This window comes from Macaca thibetana, chromosome 7 (assembly GCF_024542745.1).
Source record: "Macaca thibetana thibetana isolate TM-01 chromosome 7, ASM2454274v1, whole genome shotgun sequence".
Classification (NCBI taxonomy): domain Eukaryota; kingdom Metazoa; phylum Chordata; class Mammalia; order Primates; family Cercopithecidae; genus Macaca; species Macaca thibetana.
The window spans coordinates 48,439,645-48,457,372 of record NC_065584.1 but is presented as its reverse complement, the minus strand read 5'-3'; the positions used below and the strand labels follow the sequence as shown (position 1 = coordinate 48,457,372).

Genomic DNA, 17,728 nt, shown 5'->3' with positions numbered 1-17,728 from the left:
AAACTCTTCACTGTCCCACCTTTCCCCATAACAAGTGGGTTCTCAGAACTAAACTTAGTGTGTAACATGTTCCCTCATAATGGAATTTTCTGTAAAAAACCCTCATGGCTTCCCTGATTGTTCATTGTGTTGATCATTCTTGAGTTAGTGTGACTATTTGCTTTCCCCTCTGTCTGAATGAGGATTGAGCTCCATGATACTTTCTTGAACCCTGCACCTATCACAATGCCTGGATTTAATAGATAGATACTCAACAACATTTTTTTTGATAGATGACTATCAGGAATATATGACTATTCTGTCTTTAGATGAAGAAATTGAAGTTCAGAGGCTGAGTCACTTGTGCAAGGTTACATAAGCCATAAAGCCAGATGTGGAACTCAGGGATATCTGACAACAAACCCCCACTCTTTTTGCTAAGAGACACTCAGTAGATGGATGCATTTTCATGTTTGTATCAGTGTCATGATTTTACCTACCTGTGTTGACAGAATGAACAGTGTGGTGGTTAAGAACACAGGCTGTGTAACCAGACAGTCTAGACTCGAGTTCTTCCTCCACTGTTTACCAGCTTTGTTGCCTTGAGCAAGCTACTTAATCCACTCTGACTCAGTTTTCTAGAAAATCGTATAATAATATGACCTACTTTATAGGATTGTTATAAGGATACAGTATATTAATCAATATAAAACACTACTATTTAGAAAATAGAAAGTGTTCCATAATTGTTAGCTATTACTATTAGCAGTACCCATTTATTCCTTTCCATTTTCTTACATAATCAAAAATTATATGCAGAGACCCTACAGTAATTTTTTTTTTTTGCTCAATGAAAATTATCTTCTTGCATGAAATCACCTGCCCCTAATTCCTAGTTCGTATGTGTTCTTTCAGTTCACAATTGGTCATTTCTGCATCTCAGCAGAAGCAGAAGTTATCTACCTGTAACAGCAAAACATAGTTATATTAAAACCCTTCGCTTTGAGAGGCCAAGACGGGCAGATCATGAGGTCAGGAGATTGAGACCATCCCGGCTGACACGGTGAAACCCCGTCTCTGCTAAAAAAACTAGCCGGGCGAGGTGGCAGGCGCCTGTAGTCCCAGCTACTCGGGAGGCTGAGGCAGGAGAATGGCATAAACCCGGGAGGCGGAGCTTGCAGTGAGCCGACATCCGGCCACTGCACTCCAGCCTGGGCGACAGAGCGAGACTCTGTCTCAAAAAAAAAAAAAAAAAAAAAAAAAAACCCTTTGCTTTGAATTTCTAGGTTTTAGGAATCACATGTTTCTTCACACCTCTGCTCAGTTAACAAAAACTGTGCTGTAGTGTAGTAAAGGATGCACGATTAATAGTACAGTTCTCTCTCACACAAACCAAACGTTACCCCAAACTAAGCAAGTTACTATTAGCTGTTTGAATAATTGACCTGATTGTTGAGAAGTGATTTATGTCACCATTATTTTCCCATTCATCAATAGTTACGAGCAGGTATGAATAACAGGAAATTAAAAAGGAAGAAAAATAATTACTTCACATATATAATAGCTGTATGCCAAAATTCTAACATTTTTAACATGTTCCCTCATAATGGAATTTTCTGTAAAAATCCCTCATTACTTCTCTGGTTGTTCATTGTGTTTAAATTCTTAATAGCTAGTTTTGTGGTTTGGGAGTAATACTGTCTGTGTGTGTTTTAGTGACATAACTGTTTACCTTGCCCTTGAAAGTAGCAATTGATTTGTGTTTAAATGATGAAATAACAACAGTACAGTTGCCACCTCTGTGTCAGGCATTACTGCATGCTTAGTTGATTTTGCCAATCCTCACAACAGCCTTGCAAGAGAAATGATGTACCTCTCCTGGAGATGAGGATGTAGAGGCTTAAAAAGATCATGAACTTCCCAAGGGAACTAGCATATTTTAGGCCATAGCTAGGCACTGGAGGTGTGGGTGTTAACAAGATACTGTGTAAGGTGATAACTAGAAGCAAGCCTGGCAAAGTCAGTTGGGGTTGTAAATGGAGGACTTCAAAGGCAAGCTGAGGAGTGGAGAATTAATTTGGTAGGCAATGTGGAACTAATAAAGTTTTTTGAACTGGGAGCTCAAAACAGCACAGGTGCTCCATTTTTAAGGCTGTGGTTCTAAAATGTGGTCTTAGGACCAGCAGCAACACCTGGAAACTTACTGAAAATGCAGTTTCTTGTACCTTTTCCTCCCTGTTCAATCCTAAGTGCTGGATGATAAGTGATTTAAGGAACCTTCCTGGTGATTCTGATGCTAGCTCATGTTTGAAAACCACTTCTTTAGGAGAAATCTGGTCATGTTCAGCAGGAAGGATTGGAAAGACAAAGAGGAACACTGGGAGGCTGTAGCCAGAAGCCAAGGAGAGGTTATTAGGACATAAGTGTTGGTGGTTTCAGTGAGAATGAAACAAAGGGAAAATCAAAGGGGAAAAAAATGAGGTTTTTCAAGGAAGGAATAATAGGACTTGATGACTAAATAGAGGTAGGAATATAAGATGTGAAGTCAGTATCCTAAGCCTACATGTCCATGAGTATTATAGAACTGCAGGTATATACAAGAGCCATTCAGAGGGGGAGTTTTAAAATATTCCTTGGAGATCTAAATCTTACTATGTTTCATTTACATATTTTATTGAAATGGCTAAAATGTAGACTTTCAGAATCTGATGGCAGGGAAGCTCATTTGGTTACAAGAGAAGGTTGAAACCCAATCCAAGGAAAATAGTCAAATGATCCTGGAGTTGAAAGATGAAATAACCATTTTTAAGAAAGAACCAAACTGAACTTCTGGAAATGAAAAAATCACTACAGGAATTTCAAAATACAATTGGAAGCATTAACAACAGAATAGACCAATTTGAGGAAGGAATCTCAGAGCTTGAATACCATTCCTTCGAAGTAACATAGGCAGACAAAAATAAAAAAGAATGAAAGAATGTAAAAAAAAGAATGAAACCTCAAAGATATGGGATTATGTGAATGCCTATATTTATTGGCATTTCAGAAAGAAAGAGAGATCAAGCTACTTGGAAAATATATTTGAGGATATAGGCAACAAAAATTTTCCCAGACTCACTAGAGGGGTTGACATGCAAATTCAAGAAATTCAGAGAACTCCTATGAGAAACTATGCAAGGTAACCATCCCTAAGACACATAGTCATCAGATTCTCCAAGGTCAATGCAAAAGAAAAAATCTTAAAGGCAGCAAGAGAGAAGAGGAAGGTCACTTACAAAGAGAACCCCATCAGGCTAACAGTGGACCTTTCAGCAGAAACCTTATAAGCCAGAAGAGATTCAGGGACTATTTTCAATATCCTTAAAGAAAAGAAATTCCAACTAAAAATTTCATATCCTGCCAAACTAAGCTTCATAAAGTGAAGGAGAAACAAAATCCTTTTCAGACAGGCAAATGCTAAGGGAACTCGTTACAATTAGACCTGCCTTACAAGATCTCCTAAAGGGAGTGCTAAATATGGAAATAAAAGAACAATACCTGCCATGATAATGAAGTCAACATATGCACATACAATCAAGTCTACATAACAACCATCTAACAACACAGTGAAAGGATAAAATCCTCACATATTAATATGGATTCTGAATGTAGACAGGCTAAATGTCCCACTCAAAAGGCATGGAGTAGCACTTTGGATAAAGAAGCAAGACCCACTGTCTGCTGCCTTCAAGAGACCCACTCACAAGTAATGGTGCTGATAGGCTCAAAGTAAAAGAAGTGTCAGGAAAGTGGAAAACAAAAAAGAACAGGGGTTGCTATTCTTGTATCTGATAACACAGATTTTAAACCAACAATGATCAAAAAGGACAAAGAAAGGCATTAACATAGTGATAAAGGGCCAAATCCAGCAAGAAGACTTAACTATCCTGAATATATACATACCTAATATTGGAGCACCCAGATTCATAAAACAGGATTTTAGAGACCTACAAAGAGATTTAGAGAACCAAACAGTGATACTAGGGGACTTCAACACCCTACCAACAGTGTTAAACAGATCATTGAGGCAGAAAACTAAGATATTCTAGACTTAAACTCAGTGCTTGGCCAATTGGACCTAATAGACATCTACAGAACACTCCACCCAGCAACAACAGAATATATATTCTGCTCATCTCACATGGCACATACTCTTTAGTTGAATGGCATGTTCAGCTATAAAACAAATCTCAGCAAATTCAGAAAAATCAAAATCATACCAGTCACACTCTTTGACCACAGTGGAATAAAAATGGAAATCAATACCAACAAGATTTATCGAAACCATAAAAACACATGGAAGTTAAACAACCTGCTCCTGAAAGACTTTTTGATAAAGAATGAAATTAAGGCAAAAATTTTAAAAAATCCTTGAAATTAATGACAATGAAGACAAAATATACTAGAATTTTTGGGACAGAGCTAAAGCAGTGTTAAGAAGAAAATCTGTTGTGCTAAACGCCTACATCAAAAAGTTAGATCTCAAGTTAACCTAATGATGCACCTACAGGAACTAGAAAAACAAGAGCAAGCCAACTCCAAAGCTAGCAGAAGAAAAGAAATAACCAAAATCAGAGCTGAACTGAATGAAATTGAGATGTGAAAATTCATACAAAAAATCAACAAAGCCAAAAGTTGATTCTTGGAAAGATTAAACAAGATTTATAGACTGCTAGCTAGATGAATAAAGGAAAAAGCAGAGAAAATCCAAATAAACACAATCAGAAACAACAAAGGTAACATTACAACTGACCCCCATGGAAACAAACAAAAAAATCCTTAGAGACTGTTACAAACACCTCTGTGCACAAAGAAATGGATACATTCCTAGAAACACACAGCCTCCCAAGATTGAACCAGGAAGAAATTTAAATCATGAACAGACCAATAATGAGTTCTGAAATTAAATCAGTAATACAAAGAAATACCTACTGACCAAAATAAAAAAAAGCCCTGGACTAGATAGATTCACAGCTGAATTCTACCAGATATATGAAGAAGAGCTAGTACCAATCCTACTGAAATTATTCCAAACATTCAAGGAGGAGGGACTCCTCCCTAACTCTCTGAAACCAGCATCACCCTAATACCAAAGACTGGCAGAGACACAAGAAAAAAAAAGAAAACTTCAGGTTCATATCTCTGATGAACATAGATGCAAGAATCCTCAGCAAAGTACTAGCAAACCAAATCCAGCAGCACATCAAAAAGTTAATTCACCACAATCAAGTAGGCTTTATTCCTGGTATGCAAAGTTGGTCTAACATATGCCAATCAATAAACGTGATTCACCACATAAACAATAATAAAAACCTTATGATCATCTCTATAGATGCAGAAGAGGCCTTTGATAAAATTCAGCATCCCTTCATGTTAAAAAATCCTCAACAAATTAGGCTTCAAAGGAACATACCTCAAAATAGCAAGAGCCATCTATGACACACCCACAGCCAGCATCATACTGAATGGACAAAAGCTAGAAGCCTTCCGTTTGAGAACTGGAATAAGACAAGAATGCCCATTCTCACCACTTCTATGCAACATGCTACTGGAATTGCTAGCCAGAGCAAATAAACAAGAGAAAGAAATAAAAGGCATCAAAATAAGAGAGGAAGTCAAACTCTCTCTCTTTATGATGTTTCTATACCTAGAAAACCCCATAGACTCTGCCAGAAGGTTTCTAGAACTGATAAACAACTTTAGTACAGTTACAGGATGCAAAACCAATGTGAAAAAATCAGTAGCATTTTTATACACCAATAACATTCAAGTTCAGACCTACATAAAGAACAAAATTCCACATACAATAGCTTCGAAAAGAATAAAATGCCTAGGAATATGCTTATCAAGGGAGTGAAAGATCTCTACAATGAGAATTACACTGCAGAAAAAAATCAGAGCCAACATAAACAAATGGAAAAACATTCCATGCTCATGGATAGGAAGAATCAATATTGTTAAAATGACCATACTGCCCAATTTACAGAGTCAATGCTATTCCTGTCAAACTACCAATGTCATTTTTCACAGAATTAGAAAAAAGTAACCTAAAATTCGTATAGAACCAGAAAGGAGCATGGACCATCAAAGCAACCCTAAGCAAAAAGAACAAAGCCAGAGACATCACACCAGCCAACTTCAAACTATACAGCAAGGCTACAAAAACCAAAACATCATGGCACTGGTACAAAAACAGACACATAAACCAATGGAACAGCATGGAGAACCCCAGAAATGAAGCCACACACCTGCAACCACCTGAGCTCTAACAAAGTTGACAATAGCAAACAGTAGAGAAAAGACATCCTGTTCAATAAACGGTGGTAGGATAACTGGCTAGCCATAGGCAGAAGATTGAAACTGGACCCCTTTCTTTCACATAAGGAAAAATTAACTCAAGATAGATTAAAGACTTAACTGTAAGACCTAAAACAATAAAAACCCTAGAGGAAAACCTAGGAAATACGATTCTGCACATCAGCTTTGGCAAAGAATTTCTGACTAAGTCTCTAAAAGAAATGGGAACAAAAGCAGAAATTGACAAGTGGGACTTGATTAAACAGTTTCTCCACAACAAAAGAAACTATCAGGAGAGTAAATAGACACCCTACAGAATGAGAGAAAATATTTGCAAAGTATGCATCTGACAAAGGTCTAATATCCAGAATCTATAAGAAATCGGCAAGCAAAAAACAACCCAATGAAAAAATGGGCAAAAGACAGTAAGAGGCATTTCTGAAAAGAAGACATGCATGCAGCCAATATGAAAAAATGCTAATCACTGTACTACTCTGTTTTCACACTGCTGCAAAGAACTACCTGAGACTGGGCAATTTACTAAGAAAAGAGGTTTAATTGACTCACAGTTCTGCAGGCTTAACAGGAAGCATGACTGGGAGGCCTCAGGAAACTTACAATCACGGCAGAAGGGGAAGCAAGCATGTTTTCCTCTGGTAGCAGGAGAGAGAGAGAGAGACAGAGAGAGAGAGAGCACGCACAAAGGGAGGAGTACCACACACTGTTTTTTTTTTCTTTTTCTTTTTCTTTTTCTTTTGAGATGGAGCCTCGCTCTGTCACACAGGCTGGAGTGCAGTGGCACGATCTCGGCTCACTGCAACCTCTACCTCCCGGGTTCAACTGATTCTCCTGCCTCAGCCTCCTGAGTAGCTGGAACTACAGGCGTGTGCCACCACACCCGGCTAATCTTTTGTATTTTTAGTAGAGATGGAGTTTCACCATGTTGTCCAGGTTGGTCTCGATCTCCTGACCTCATGATCTGCCTGCCTCAGCCTCCTAAAGTGCTGGGATTACAGGCTTGAGCCACCACGTCCGGCCCAACCACACACTTTTAAACCATCAAATCTAATAGGAACTCACTCGCTCATCACAAAAACAGTGAGGGAGAATCTGCCCTCATAATCCAATAACCTCCCACCAGGCCCCTCCCCTGACACATGGAGATTACAATTCGACATGAGATTTGGGTGCGGATGCAGAGCCAAATCATATCAGTTACTAATTATTAGAGAAATGCAAATCAAAACCACAATGAGATATTATACCAGTCAGAATGGCTATTATTTAGGTCAAAGAACAACACATGCTAGTGAAGTTACAGGAAGAGGAAACAGTTATATGCTGCTGGTAAGAATGTAAATTAGTTCAGCTACTGTGGAAAGCAGTGTGAAGATTTCTCAAAGAATTTAAAATAGAACTAGCATTTGACCCAACAATCCCACTATTGGATATATACATGAAGCAAAATAAATTGTTCTCCCAAAAAGACATATGCACTTGTATGTTCACTGCAGCACTGTTCACAATAGCAAAGACATGGAATCAACCAAGATGTTCATCAACAGTGGACTGGATCAAGAAAATGTGGTGTATATAATGGAATACTATGCAACCATAAAAAGAACAAGAGCATGTCGCTTGTAGCAACGCGTATGCTGCTGGAGGCCAGCATCCTTAGTGAACCATCCCAGGAACAGAAAACTAAATATCACATGTTTTGACTTATAAGTAAGAGTTAAACTTTGAAGACACATGGACACAAAGATGGGAACAATAGAACCTGGAGACTTGAACGGGAAGGTGGTGGGGGTGTTGGCAGGAATGCTACCTTTCAGGTACTGTGCTCACCCCCTTGGTGATGGGATCATTTGTACACAAAGCCTCAGTGACATACAAGTTACCTATGTAACCTGCACGTGTACTGCTGGACCTAAAGTAAAAGTAGAAAAAAAATAACAGACTGTGGGTCAAGTTCTTATTAAACACCAATAACTTTTTTCTAAGCTCTTCATATTCATGATTCTGTTATTATTATCCATTACTTATTAACATTTATAAATTGCCTTCCTTTAGGGTTCAGTCTAAGCAGTACATAACTATAAAGTTAATGTTTCCAAACACTGATCTGAAAGGCTAAACATCTGGACTCGAGTTAAACAGTTCTAAGCTTAAAACACAACTCCACTATTTGCTAGGTGTGCAGTCTTGAATAACTGGTGTGGCCAATCTTCAGCCTAAACTTTTGCAAGCTATATCAGTGTGGATGTAGCAATGAGTGGACCACTTGGGGTGGTTGTGAGAACTACAGTAAATGAGAATATGCCTGCACATAATGTACTGAGTAAATATCAGTTGGTGTTTATGCAATGAGGGAGTCACTGCCTCGTCCAAAACTTCATTGTCTCAATTCATTCAAGAAAATAACCTCCTTAGTCTGGCATTTAAAGCTTTCTGCTATTCACTCCCTACCTCTACAACCTTTAAACTGATGATCCTTTGCAGAAACCCAGTACTTCTGTTAAGCTGACCATTGTCCCATATAAACACTGTCTGTTACCACACCCAGCCTTTGTCTGTTTCTCCCCTCCTCATGTCCAAGTCCTTCAGGGCCCAGCCTGTTAGTGTTTGTGAAGCCATCCCAGCAAACCCTCATCTTTAACGTGACCAATATTTCTAAACTCCTGAAGTTTGACACCTTTTGCTGCTCAAAAGTAGACAGTAGCTCAGGATAATTCTGCCCATGCTTGGTCCACTCTCCCCTGACCTTTGGTGACTGTAGGGCTTTACCTTATCCCTCTTGCTGTGCCCCATGCCTAGCCCCCTGCCAGAGACATGCTTTCTTCATGATGGAAAAACATACCTAACTTAGCTTCTTGATCTTTTTCAAGTTCATTTAAATATGTGTTAGTGTTTTCGGGTTTTTTTCTTCTTTGATGATACTGATAACGTTCCCTACAAGAATAACGTTTAACCTATGAAACACTAATTATTTTCTTTCTTCTCAGGATGAACTGGACCTCACAGACAAACACAGAGAAGCCATGTTTGCACTTCCAGCTGAGAAAAAATGGCAAATATACTGTAGCAAGAAAAAGGTAAGATTTTCATTGTGATTATGGTTAATTGGAAAATAATCATTGATTCCATTTGCTTTTCCATTTCACCACTAGAATTGGACAGCTCTTTATAATGTGAAAACCAGATTGAATGTGTTATGTTGTGGCTGTGGTGCTACATGTAGTCAGTGTCAATTCTCTGGATGTTATTTTTGTCAACACTTCATTGGGCTCTTTTCCATCTGTAACCATCATTCGTAGTCATATGTAACTGAGACCCAAAATGACGTTTCCTTACACAAGGCAAATTCCCCCCACCCCTGCTCTTAACACAGCAGTCTGTATACAGGTGGTCTAGGACCAGGTATGGGGGTCACAGCCCTCTACAACCACCTTCTGACAACTTTCCATTTCATCATCTCTCTGGTATGGCCCCATCCCATGCGCCAAGGTGATTCTCCAGCCCCTTCATGTTCCAAACTAACGATGGAAGAAAGGAAAGGAGGCACAGGCTCCCCCGCTCCCACTTTGAGGGACACATTCCTGGAGTTATACGCCTAACTCTTTTTCGTATCCCACTGCTAGTTGCATGGCCACATCCACTGAAAGGACCAAAGTCTTTATTCTGGGCAGTCACTTCCCATTTAAGATCTGGGGGTTCTGTTACCTCAAGAGATGGGGAGAATGGATATAGGGGACAGTGAAACACCAAAACTCTTCTTAATTCCCTAGTATCTGTGGCACCAGGCATCACTCCATGGTGACTGTATCTCCTGAAATAGAGTGCACTTTGCCATCTTTTAAACCCTGTAGCAGATTCTGAGGATATCCCTACACCCATTTTGGGGACTAATTCTGTTCATGGCCACCTTTTGCCATTTTCCCTTCTGTTCCAACAGAGACTTAAACCAGGATGGGGTAGTGGGAAGGGCAGGGCTAGCACCTAACTCTCCAACAGGTGTTGGACACTTTGATGACTCACTCCCGACCCAGGGAAACAGGAACAAACTATACAATAATCCAATATTTTTTCAAGACACCACTGTCAGGGAAACCTTTCACTAGGTGAAACCAATCTGCAGCTTGGGACCTCCATTGTCCCATGTGGCATCTATCAGCACGCCTGCCCCCTTTGCTACCTTGTGTAATTGCCCTGTGCCACTCTCCTGGGAGCATCTTACATTACTCAATAAAGGGATTCTCTCTCTAGCAGTGAGCCTATGTGAGTGGCTCTCCACCTGACTTTATGCCTCTGATGAAAAGGCACCATGTCTTATCCATCTTTGTAACTCCAGCATCTGACACTTTGAAATGAATGCGTGATGACTGAACCACTGCATTGTCATTAGTTATACTGAATACTGTCAAAAAATGTAAAGCACATTAATTTTCCACCTGAGCAATTGTAATGGGTAGAACTGTGTGTCAGATTCAGTTCTGGTGGCCTTTTCTGAGAAATGTGGTCAGCCATAACCCCTCAGTATGATTATTTCCAAATAAGGAAATTTGGAAATTTTCTCTCTGGTTATTTCCAAACTGAAGCCTTAAGAGTTCTTAATCCAGTAGTAACCAGTAAAATGTCATTGTGAAATAAATGTCTTCCTCTCCTCTTCTGCTATTTCTCTTTATATACATTGAACCAACTAGAAAACCTCTTTTTTTATTGAACTGATTGTCATGGCTCAAGAAACAAATATAATACACTGAGAAAGAATTTTAAAATGGAATAAAATGTGCTCAGTTCTGAAACTGGTATTATATAGCCTTTGGAAACAAGGGAACTTTTCGCACTGCCATCTTAAAAACCTGCTGCTATTCCGTGGTGTGTATGTGCCACATTTTCTTCATCCAGTCTGTCATTGATGGAGATTTGGGTTGGTTCCAAGTCTTTGCTATTGTGAATAGTGCCGCAGTAAACATACGTGTGCATGTGTCTTTATAGCAGCATGATTTATAATCCTTTGGGTATATACCCAGTAATGGGATGGCTGGGTCAAATGATATTTCTAGTTCTAGATCCTTGAGGAATCGCCATACTGTCTTCCACAATGGTTGAACTAGTTTACAGTCCCACCAACAGTGTAAAAGTGTTCCTATTTCTTCATATCCTCTCCAGCACCTGTTGTTTCCTGACTTTTTAATGATTGCCATTCTAACTGGTGTAGGGACATGGATGAAGCTGGAAACCATCATTCTCAGCAAACTATCGCCAGGACAAAAAACCGAACACCACATATTCTCACTCATAGGTGGGAATTGAACAATGAGAACACTTGGACACAGGAAGGGAAACATCACACACCGGGGCCTGTCATGGGGTTGGGGGAGGAGGGGAGGGATAGCATTAGGAGATATACCTAATGTAAATGACGAGTTAATGTGTGCAGCCCACCAACATAGCACATGTGTACATATGTAACAAACCTGCACGTTGTGCACATGTACCCTAGAACTTAAAGTATAATAAAAAATAAATAAATAAATAACCTGCTGCTAGAACTGAGAAAGATAAATCCTCAAGTTGCGGGTATACACAGAGGACATTGTCTGTTTTGGCTCATTCTAGTGTAGATTTTTTCTGAAAATTAGGAAACAATACAAAGGAGGGATTGAGAATGTTCACTAGAGGAAAGGAAAGGGCAAGAAAATGGGAGCAGCTTACTGAGGGGAAAGTTTTCTTCTTTCCCAGATTTTATTACTCCCTTAACAGCAATAGAAAGTTAATCATGGAAACTACTGCCCCTTAGATTAGAAAAGGCAAACCCTGGAGAATAGTAATGACCTCGGGCTTGCAGCTGCTGCTCATTTTTCAATTTCCACACCTATCGAATCCCCTTGAAAACCTCATCTCAAGTGCGCATGATGGGGGGTTTGCTGCTTCTAGGAGGATGGATATGGATGTGGCCACTGGCCTCAGAATCCCACTTTCTGACGGATGGGCCTTTCTTATTAGTACCTGGCTGGATTGCACAAACCTTTGAGAATGCGCTTCATTCCAACAGCTTGGCTTCCTTATATGACTTAGCAACCAGTGGGAAAGCCATTTTAACTCTTTAGGGAATCCCATGGGTTCTAGATTTGCCTCACTTTAAAATGGATGATAGCATTGCTTGACCAAAGATTTTCTTAATTTGAGCTTCTAACACTGTTAAAACTCTACTGTGCCTTTGGTCTGAAACTGAACTTTTTGGGCACTGCAATAAATTGGGAAATACACAATGAATATGAGAACACGAAAACTGAACCAGGAGAAAGATATTATGTTTACCTCTCTTCAGAGAATGTAATTTCCTGAAGGACAGGTTGCCCATTCTCAGAATAGAGCCCCGTGGTGGCCATCCTTAATATTAAGAACAGATTATTTTCCTTGGAACATCTCTCGCATAGCCTTTTCAAATCAGGCTTATCACCAGCAAGCCAAGCCACATCCATTTCTCAGACTGGAGGAAAGCTACACTCCCGGGGCTCTGTCACATTTCCCATCTTTCAAGATTAGAACACGGGGCATTACAGACATTCTCACACATAGTAAAGTCATAGAGTAAGGGGCCTCTGAAGCCAACCGAAACAGATGGCGTGAGTTGGTGAAAAGCAAACTTTCCATGTAAAAATGAACAGAAGTTGTGAAGGCCAATGAGCCTGGGACCTAAAGGCAGGGCCAACCTTGGCTCAGCCAAGTGTCTGTTCCCCTGTCCAACAGTGACTTGAGTCCCGGCAGCAGCTATCTGCTTATCAAGCTCAGTGTTCATTTATGAAACTTCTCTATCTATGTCTCTGGTTGAAAACCTATTTCCAGAGCCAAAATCAAAGCAGAAAATATTTCTCAGACTAAAATGATTCAAAAGAAGTTAACTGGAATTTTGTCTAATTGAGTTATCTGGGGGAGCATAAGAGATGGATGTTGAGGCCTTGTTGAAAGTCCAAACAAATCTAAAATGTACCACACTGGTTCGTCAACCTTACTTTGTCATAGACTCAAATCCACTGTCTTTTTTTTTTTTTTTTTTTTTTTTTTTTTTTTTAACTTTCATGAAAGGTCCAAAAAAGGGTTCTGTTAGTTGGGATGGGGTATTTTCAAATAGGAAATGTTTGTGTTTCTTATCTTTAAAGGTAATTCCCTTTTTAGTTCCAATCACAACATACTCTTTTGTTTAAATGAGGTTTTTCCCGGTCTCTAGCCAGAAACTGCATCTGTTAACAATCTTTTGGATTTTAAACTGAAGCTTTTTAAACAATGAACCATCTGACCACAAAAGGCATCTGGCCATGCTGTATTTGCTTATTGTTAACATGATTTTTAAATCCTGGGAACAGTAAGGAATAAGTCTTCAGAGAGGAGAAAATAAAGTGGGTGTATACATGTATCATGCTGACAGCAATCTTATCAGCACAGGAAGAAATCATCTTTAATTGCTGTTCTGCCCAGAAGCAAATGTACAAGTTGTATCACTTAACCAGTCCTTATTAGTATCCAGAAAATGCTTATACCCCTTCTTGGGCTTCAGAGTTTGCCAAGTTAAGTAAATGGGGATGTAGACACTGCTAGCTGTGATGACAGCAGATATTTGAGGCAAAGATCAGGACTTGATGATTGTGCCTCATTTTTCCTGCTTTGTTTCTGATCTCTAAAGCCAAGGCCTAAGTAAATGGTATTAGATTGGTCATATTACATTTCTGTATGTTTTGAGGTCTACTTTGGGGAAGGTGAATTTTTACTCTGCTGCCGAGTGTGTGTTTGATTCTAGCCTAATTAAATCATTCAGTAATCTTGCCTATCCTGGCTGCAGCTCAGCTATCGTGATTTCTGCAAACTGTTGATCCGGTGCTAGGTACATACTGAAGACATCTAGGGAAAGTGGCTGAAAGTTCAGCTAGTACTTTTCATTTATTCCTTAATTTGGTTTGTATACCCTGACTGGATCAATTCCTGACTCTTACCCACAGAAAGGAATTCGTTCACCACATGCACAAAAAGATTAAAGTTGTATTGTGTGTGGCCATGGGGATGCAGTTCTTTCAGTTCCTGGGGAGCTGAAGCCCTCCTGTGTTTGCAGTGCTAGAGAGGCAGTAGCTTGATCAAAACACAGATTTACACAGATTTAAAGAAACGTATGTTAAAGCAGTGGAATTAAAGACAAAAGAAACCATCCATTTTCTACACAAAGTAGCTGGAAAATGAGGAGACGAGATGAGACATTGGTCTTCTAGTTCTTTCCAATATCCTAATGAGAAAAGGGGTAAACTGGGAAGGGAGGCAGTGGCTGGGCACTGGGCCTAAAGATGTGAGAGGGAAGATAAGTTAGATGTCCTCTTCTTTCTTTTACTGTGGTTGATTAAATATACAGTAGAGTGAGCATTGGATTTCCAGGTGCCCATTTTGCTAGGTGTTAAGATTTGGGAGAGGGAACCAGTAAAAGGGAAAAAACTAGACTTCAGTGACAATATTACTAGACTTATTCAGAAGTACCTGGTTTGGTCTTCTGCAATTGAGTTTTTAACTCCAGTGATGGGTTCAAATTGGCATTTGTACTCTTACATGATAAGAGCTTATAGAAAGTGGCAGAAGTAGCAATGATTAGAAATTTGTCTGCCTTTCCTCTCTACCTCTCTAAAGACTATATAAGGGAAGTACAGTAGCTGCAGGACAACCAGCATTCTAGACTCTGCAGGCTCTGAAATTCTCTCTGTTATCTGCATAGTCCCTGGCATTGAGAGATGAGGATTTGTGTATAAGCCCAGATTGAAACAGTAAGAAATAACAAGTTTCAAGTATCTGGTGTTTTACTCACCGAAGCAATGCAGTTGGTAAAGCGTAAGGCAAATTTGTGTGTGATTTGTTTGATGTGTATTGAGTATCTTTTCTGGGGCGGAGAAAACTAGACAGAGAATCTAGACTCTTGGCTAGATTCTGAGGATTATTTAAAAAAATAATAAGCCAAATTTCTTGGAGTGGATGGTCTTGGTAGGAGAAGCAGATAGAATCAAATAATAAAGTGTTGTCATAAGCTCCATAAAAGGGTAAGCAGACAGGCTCTGGGGCACAGAGGAAGGAGAAACCAACCTCTAGGGGTGTGTGTGACTAAGACAACCATTCCTTTACCACTTTGACCCACCATTGGTTACAGCAGTGAGAGCTGATGTTGTGCTTTGATCCCATCATCTAGAAACTAGCTCTTTTTTCAACATTTGAGCTGTGTTCACATATACTGTACACTTTCCCTTTTGATTTCTATCTTGTTCTCTGTCCCTTTTGCCATTGCTTCAAAGGTCAAGTTTGGACTATTTACCGAATCTAATATTTACTAAACACAATTTGTAGAGCCTGTTAGGAAATCTGTAAAAGGCTTGAACTTTTGAACAATGAAGTCAGTGCAGGGGAAGACTAAAATAATTGAAGCTTGTTTATTCTGAGAAAGAGTCAGATGGAAACTCCATCCACTGGTTTAGTGGATATGCTCCAGTGAAACTGTATTATTGGTCAAAATATTACCAAATTCCACTTGGTCAACAGGAGCTGCCCCAAGCCCTCCCAGTAAAAACCACCTTGCCAATCTGGCCCTTCTCCCAAGGGACCACCAGTCTTCCCCCAGGATTCTAAGGACTGAAGGGCTAACTCCCAGCATGGCACAGCCAGGAACTTCGCTGCCCTGTTCCCACACAGCATCACTGGTCTTATTATTCATGGATCCCCTTGTTATACTGGTTGACCAACATTTTGAACATTGACCTGCAGATGTTGGCCAATGACATTTGGTAATGTGTGTCCAGAGCTTGGAACATTCCTCTTCTAGAAAGTGATAAGAGATGCAGAAAAGGAATTATGTGTGAGAAAGTTTTTGGCAGTGTTGTCTCTAAAAGCCAATCACTGTAAGCAACTTAGAGAAGTATAGCTACACTATAGCCATAGTCATACTATGCATGCAGACAGCAGAGCATCTTGTAGCCAGTGAAAAGTCATGTTTCTAAAGAAATTTTAATGACATGGGAATCTGCTCAGTGTATAATGGCAAGATTTTAAAAAAGATACAGTAGTCTCATCCCCTCCCATCTGTGGTTTTACTTTCCACAGTTTCACTTACCTGCAATCAACTGAGGTCCAAAAATAGGTGACTACAGGACAGTAAGATATTTTGACAAAGAGAAAGGGAGACCACACTCACATAACTTTTGTTACAGTCTATTGTCATTGTTGTTCTCTTTTATTATTATTCTTGATAATCTCTTACTGTGCCTAATTTACAAATTAAGCTTTATCATAGGTATGTATGTATGGAAAAAAGTGTATATAGGGTTCAGCACTATCCAATATGGAGTTTCAGGCATCTACTGGGGGTCTTAGAATGTGTCCCACACAGATAAGGGGGGACTAATGTGTAAAACTTTGTAATTAGTATAATCAAATGTCTGCCAAAGTGTATATAAAGAGGTAGGTGGACAGAAAAATAATTGTGAGCTTAGATTATGGGTGATTCCAAATTTTATGAAACATATTATTCTCCTTCTTACCTTAAAGTAGTTTTTCCTGGTTGCAAAAAATAAAATTTCTCTGTTTAAAAATGCATGCAATGTATTTTATATTAGGTTTTAGCCAGAGAAGCGGGACCACTGGGACATGGTCTGTTTCTCTCTGTCTCAATGGATGTGGTTCAGCTTAGCCAGCTTGAGCCTTACAAAGCCACCACATATTTCCATTAAAATTAGGAGGAAAAAATAAATATTTAAAATGCAGCCAATGCTTGTGTTGTCAAGACATTGTTGGCATATTTTTTCTTTGTCCAGTTCAATCTCTCTCTCTCATTGTTTCTCACTTCTTACTCTTCCCCAGAGAGAGTAAAACAAAGATTAATCCATAAACCACCCAGTTTTTTAGCACCATTTACCTATTTAGGCAGTGACTCTGAAAACGTAGTGATGTGGTCCTGATGAGATGCCCTTGGTTTTCTGCCCAGAAACCCATTGAGGCCATGTTTCTCATTGCCCTTGCATTCCTAAGTGCTATAATCTCAAAGCTAGTGACCCATTTCCTTTCTTTATTCCCTCTTTATTGCAAAAGTCAGCACTATTAAAATGAACACCAAATTTTAGATATGAAGTGTGAAATACTGTTCAAAGATTCTCTGCCTCTGACAGTCAAAAGAGTAAAAAGTTATAGTCTAACAAAAGGCGGTTGGTTTTTGAATATTTATTTGCCTCCTTCCTCTAATTCCTTTGTTTAATGATACCAGTGTTGGGCATTATTTTTGTTTTCCTGTCAGCTTTACCACTTGTGTCATTCCAGCTGTGTCCATACAACCACCCCTGCCTTGTGTATCCAGAATGGTCCTGTGCTCACAGTGTGTGCATTTTCATAAATGTTG

The 17,728-nt window shown here is 39.4% G+C and overlaps 1 protein-coding gene across 1 annotated transcript in view; it reads left to right on the top strand.

Annotated features, from left to right (window-relative positions):
* DAAM1 (dishevelled associated activator of morphogenesis 1) overlaps positions 1-17,728 on the top strand; it is a 179,827-nt gene that overhangs the window by 89,746 nt on the left and 72,353 nt on the right. Inside the window, 1 exon segment of the mRNA XM_050798063.1 lies at positions 9,321-9,410. Within this exon segment, the coding sequence (XP_050654020.1) occupies positions 9,321-9,410 (90 nt within the window).